This window comes from Crotalus tigris, unplaced genomic scaffold, assembly GCF_016545835.1.
Source record: "Crotalus tigris isolate CLP2741 ecotype Arizona unplaced genomic scaffold, ASM1654583v1 scf7180000018485.2372832, whole genome shotgun sequence".
NCBI lineage: Eukaryota > Metazoa > Chordata > Lepidosauria > Squamata > Viperidae > Crotalus > Crotalus tigris.
The window spans coordinates 1,829,543-1,836,122 of NW_024097033.1; the positions used below are offsets into that span (position 1 = coordinate 1,829,543).

At 31.0% G+C, this 6,580-nt stretch overlaps 1 protein-coding gene across 14 annotated transcripts in view; it reads left to right on the forward strand.

Annotated features, from left to right (window-relative positions):
- The window catches only part of UNC80 (unc-80 homolog, NALCN channel complex subunit), a 185,213-nt gene extending 182,008 nt beyond the window's left edge, over positions 1–3,205 (forward strand). For all 14 annotated transcript variants that reach the window (XM_039352938.1, XM_039352942.1, XM_039352945.1 and 11 more), the window contains one exon: positions 187–3,205. In XM_039352938.1, coding sequence (XP_039208872.1) covers positions 187–459 — 273 coding nt within the window. In that variant the 3' untranslated portion in view covers positions 460–3,205. The remainder of the gene's footprint in view (positions 1–186) is intronic.
- Positions 3,206–6,580: the final 3,375 nt, after the last annotated feature.

The following is a 6,580-nucleotide window of genomic DNA, read 5'->3' on the forward strand; positions in this document are numbered from 1 at the left end:
GCACTTGAATCCAATTTTCTAGCTTTTTTACACATCCACCAAACATGATAAAACATCCCCTTTTCTTCACATGTAAAACATAATTTTGAGATGTCTTTATACTTTTTAGACAGAGTTCCCCTGTGGTAGGATGGTGGCCAATACATTTAATAAATAAATAAATACATCTACTTCTATTCATTGCAGACTGAGACACTTGTTACTGGAAAAGATACAAAAAAGGAGGCGGATTCAGAGCAAAACCCAGCACTTGCTCATAGTACCTCTCCAACTGCACAGCTTTCTGATGCTGAGGACTTCACGGGCTTAGAAACAACCAGCTTATTGCAGCATGAAGATACTGTGCTTCATATAAGTGAAGACAATGGGATGGAGAATCCCCTTCTTTCCAGCCAGTTTAACTTCACACAAGTTGAGATGGGGCAAACTGATGTTGTCCAGGATGAATCACATGTTTGATTGAAAGAAATAGAATACAATAGAAGAAGCAGAGGCTTTCTTCTAATCTTCCTAGCTCTCTATAAGTAATGTTAGTAAAGAAAGAGCACTTTATAAACAATGAGAGATATCTCATATCCTGTTGGCGGGTTAATATATTTCATAATTCATAAGTTATGCCTTTGGAAGATCTAGTTAGACTCAGGACACACTGTAAGATTGAAGAATAACTGGGAATGTTCTTAGACACAGAACTTAATCATGACATAGGAATCTTCTGCTTCTCAGACTCTCCAATAAAATATTACATTAAACATTACAGGCAGAACATGAGAATGATCTTTTGGAAGGCAGCCCACCTTAACATAATACCTAAAGTTTATTTTTGTAATCTCAGAAGGGAGACAGATACTGTACACAGAGTATATTTATTGCAAACATCATTAATAGCAATCACGCTACAGGAAAACATAACTATATGTTTCAATTAGCATAGGACACAAAGTTTATTTTCACACACTATATAAGTTTTCAGGTGTTTGTGAATCTGTGAAAAAAACATAACATATATCCATTATGTCTCTGTTTGAACTCTGTATCCAATGGATGATTTGCAATCTAAATGAAATATGAATGTAATCATTAATGTACAAGTAAATAACCTTTATATTCTGATGTCAGTTGCTATAAATTAATAATTTTATTTAGCTAATGTTTAAAGGTTTCTAAATTGGATGTAGTGTCAGCCATACATATAAGCCTATCATAAGAAGCAAAACTTTAATATATATATTTCGTAATTAGCTGGGGGTGGTCTTTTGAAGCTATGCAGCAAAAAGATTTGGCAAAATTAAAGTGTATGTTACTGTTCTCATTAACTCCCATTGCTTTAAACCAATCTAACCTCTACATGCTGGGGGCGTGCTGCTTTCATTGTTGTTATTGTTAAAGTTAATATAACTGTATACCACTTTTTAAATGTTGCTTGATTTACTTGTATGATGGGGTTCTCATTGGTTAAGGAAGATTGAAGAATCATCTATTCAGAAAACATACTTCCTTTTGTAAATTTATATACCTTATATTTACTGAATGGTTGTATATAAAGTGAATAAGGGTATGATGGTAGTCAAAAAGTATTTTATGTATGTATGTATGTGTGTATGTATGTATAGGTGTGTGTGTGTGTGTGTGTGTGTGTATGATTTAATGCAGCCTTTCCTAACTTGGGTCCATATAAAGATATTGGGACAATTCCCAGATTTCCCAGTCCATGAAACACCACTGGATTGGGGAAGGCTGGCTTAAATATGTTCACATGATAATAGAATGAAATCAATTCAATACTTTTTCTTATCTCAAACTCACAACAGTACTTTCTGCTTACAATAGAAGTATGTTGGATTTACTTGTCCCTTTGGAAACTTGTGTGAATACATACATACATATATATATACACACACACACACACACATATGTTAAAGGATACAACTTAATTTTTTTGTTTGTTTCAGTTTCTGGTTTTCTGCCTGTGGCGAAGGTTTCAGATTAATTGGTGGACATTGAATATCTATAATAAGGATATGACACTGCAGCTACCAAGTGTATATGTGTACTAACATTTTACATAAATGCTTTTCAGTAACTACTTACTATTTGAAGAAAATAAGCATTTATTACTATATGTGCATTTATACATGTTGATATAGCTAAATACAGTTCATGTTGAAAACGTCTAGAATTGAGGGAGAAGTTTTTTAGATAGGGCATGCATTATCTAGCATGCATGCTCCAAATTTGTTTCTTTGTCCTCTTTGAAATGACCTTGAAAATAGATAATAGAATAACAAGAGTTTGAAAGGACTTTGGAGGTCTTTTAGTCCAGATAAAGTGACATAAGCAAAAATAATTCCGTCCATCAAATGTGTGAGGTCCATCAGTCCAGCTATGTGTTTAGGACTAGGGATGAAAAAAAAAAAAACATGCTGAGAGGAGGGAGCTCTTTCAGTTCTGGGAGAGGGAAATTTTGATGTTGTGGCTACTATACCTTTTTTGACAATTTCTGACAATAATAATATCCTTTCTAAATTATGTTCTGAAAACAAGCTAAACAAAGAGGATGTGTGTCCTGACAGCACATTTAACATACTTAGAATGTATATTACCTCAGATTTAATTTGAAACACACAGAGGCATCAATGCATGGGATCATTAATATCGCACTGTCTGTGCTTCATTAAAGCGGCTGCATTTTTTTGGTAAAAACAACTACATGGCTGCTTTAATAGACAGATGCCATAATTACATTCTTACATATTCTGAAATACCTTTCCTATACTGAATCTGAAGCTCCACACAGCCTTAGTATTTTTTTAAATAGTGCTCTGAACAGCATATATCCTGCTATATGAAAGAATGAAAAATGTCATGATCCAATATAATGGGCTTTTTCCCTACCTTTTCAAATAATTGATTTTCACTAGGAAAAATGGAACATACTGTATTAAATGAAAACTAAGGAGATGAATGTTGATTCTACTATAAAACATTCAAAAGGAAATGGGCAGAGTCTATACAATATAGGAATAAACACACTAAAACACTTTTCCCCGAAACATCCTCTAAAACTCTAGAAATCTCTTTTTTTTGCAACAATCTTTTTTATTAATTTTTTCCCATCAACATATGTTAATTTTTCCAATCAAACAAGTTGTCTGGTGTTTCATAGCTAATACATGTTCACTTCCTAATCCTTCATTCTTTTCTCTAACCAAGAATAAAATAAATTCCAAATTTTATAATAGTCCGCATCTTCTTTGTCTTTCAGCCTCATAGTTAATCTGTCCATCTCTGCACATTCCAATATTTTTGTGATTATTTCTTCTTCTGATGGCAATCCTTCATTCTTCCAGTACTGTGCAAAAATTATTCTTGCTGCTGTGGTAATATGTAGAATTAAATATAATTTCTGCTCATTAATCTTTTCAGACATAATGCCTAGTAAAAAACGTTCAGGTTTAAAATCCACTTGTTCGCCCAATATTTTTCCTAACCACATATGTATGCTTTTTCAATAGGCCTTTGCCTTCCCACATCTCCACCAAATATGATAATACGTGCCTATATTATGTTTACATTTCCAACATCTATCTGATATATTTTTAAACATTTTTGCTAATCTTGCTGGTGGAAGGTGCCATCTATAAAACATTTTATACAAATTTTCTTTGTATGAAGTTGACATTGTTAATTTATAGTTTCTCTCCCATAACATTTGCCATTTTTCTAATTCTATATCATAACCAAATTTTTTTGCCCATCTTATCATTGTTTCTTTCACGTTCACTTTCCATATCTAAAATTAACAAAAAATTATACATTTTCTTAATTAATTTCTCATCTGAAACACATTTTGATCCTTGTAAAATCCATACATTTTTACATCTTTTTCATATCTACTTTGTATCTGCAAATGTGCCCACCAGGACAAATTTATTCCTAAATTTTCCAATTCTTGTTTAGATTTTAATTTCCCATCAATATCTAAAATATCTTTATATGTCCATATTTTTTTCAAAGTCTACCAGGTTCGGATGTATAAATGTCTCCATCGTTGATAACCACCCTGGAATTTTTGAATATATTTTAATTTTTTCCCATACTGTTAATAAGGCATTTCTTATAAAATGTTTTTGAAAGTACTTATGAACTCTGTTTTTCCCATACCATAAAAAAGCATGCTACCCCAATTGTAAATCATGTCCCTCTAAATACAATAACCTTTTATTTCTGAGTGTTAGCCACTCTTTCACCCATGATAACACAGATGCTTGATAATACAATGTCCATTCCGGCAACCCAAAACCTCCATTTTCCTTAGCATCTTGTAATGTTTTCATCTTAATTCTAGCTTTTTCCCCCTGCCAAATAAAGTTCAAAACCAATGAATTTAAGTTTTGAAAGAATTTTCTCTCAAGCTTTATCGGGATTGTTTGAAATAAAAATAAAATCTTTGGCAACACATTCATTTTTACTGTAGCAATTCTTCCTAATATTGACAATTTGAGATTTTTCCATCTTTCCAAATCTAGCTTCATTTGCTTCAATAATTTTATATAATTGTCTTCTTTTATTGATGAACATTTAGCTGAAAGATGAATACCTAAATATTTAACTTTTTTCACTATTTGTACCTGTTTTCTCTAGTATTTGCCTTTTTTGTTTATCTGTGAGGTTCTTTACTATTACTTTAGTTTTAGGAAATAGGCAGAGTCTATACAATATAGGAATAAACTCACTAAAACACTTTTACCCAAAACATCCTCCAAAACTCTAGAAATCTCTCTTTTGGCTACTGTATAAGCTGTATCTTATATATGTATGAATGCACAGAACACAAATAAGACCCATTGAAAATCACGTTTTAGGAACAATGACTGTGAATCTTTATGTCAAAGTCAGTTATTACATTTCATTTTTAATGTGACTCAGAGTAAAGTACTGAATCCATTTTAGCAAGCCATAATAAAACCTTAAAAATATGACTATTGTAATTTTATGTTGTGATTTAAAATTACATGTTATTTTTTTTAAAAAAAAACTTCAGTCTGGCAGCCTAAAATAGCTATGACTGCTCAATTTACTGTGATGCAAGCATGTGTTTTTCTTGTGTATTTCTTTTAGTTGCATTGTACTAACTAAAGGCACATAGAATAGTACTCTAACAAGAATTTATTGCTTTCTTCCAGTATACTGATAAGTGATAAGTATGTATCTGCTGTGAAGAAACTTAATTTTGCTTAGTGTTAGAGGCCTTATGTATGAAGTGTTGTTTTTTTTAAAAAATGTCAGTGTTGCTTTAGATTTTTATATTAATATATTATTGGCATTATTAAAATGATATAATGTCCCTTTCTAAAAGACCTGCGATACCAAGTTATGAAATTACAGCCATACTCCCAAGTTTCCTGTAAGTTTCTCCTTCAACATGTGCCTCCCAATATTTTTTCAGGCAGTACCCAATCCTTGTCCAGTTTCACAGAAAGGGTACATCATTGTCTTGTTAATCTATATGATCTCAACATATATGTGTGTTTCTCTTAATGTGACCATAGCTATACTGAATGTTGCAGTATTCATGTTTATATGTACATGCATAAGAATGCCATCAGATATGTTTGAAGAATGCTGCTGTACGATTCCCAAGAAATATCAAAGCTTGATTTGATTAAAACGTCTGTAGAATTTTAGTTTTAAAAGAAAAAATTGGCGTTCAAAAGTATAAATTAGTACTGTCTTTAGAAACAAATCACTCTAAATTTTCAAAATGGCTTTTTCTGCAAAGATTTCAATGTAATGAATACTTTGATTGCCAAAGAAAATCTGTATTTCAAAATATTTATCAAGGGATAAGGTATAAAATGTTTCAATTATTTATAGCAGCAATGAATATGGTTAATAAATGATCTCAGGATAATTAGAGGAATGTTATCTTTGCATTGATATATGCTATATTTAAGAAATGAAAGAAGGGCTATTTTGCCATATTAACTATTGAAAAAAATATATTGAAATTTAGAAAATGTTTATTTATATGAACCTTAAAATCAATCTGTACACATTAAAGCTAATTTTTAATTAAAAATGGAAATGAAAACCCACTTAAAAGTTAAAATAAAACTATATTTAAAACTATGAGATCAAAATATAAAGAATTAAAATGTTAATAGATCTGTAATGTGCAACAGATGACCAAAGATGAAGGGTAAAATAAACTATAGAAATATCTGAATTATGTTTATGAAAGAGTAATGTTTGTAAATGCATAAATAAATTGTCTACAAATACATCTTATGCCTGAAAATATTTGTGTTCTTAAGATGATGTTGATAAATAATTTTAAGACTAAGTTTTATGTGACTTCCATGTATGGGACTTTACACGATCCTGATTCTGCTTAAGGGAAGGTACAATTCAGACAGTTCCTATTTTATTGGACTAATTCATAAAAAATAAATTTTAACATGCCATAAGCCTAAGAGAACAAAACAGAATGAACAAAAGGCAGAAGGAAAAATAGAACATAAATAAAAATTGTGAAGAATTTAGTAACGACAGACAGATACATAGATAGATATATAGA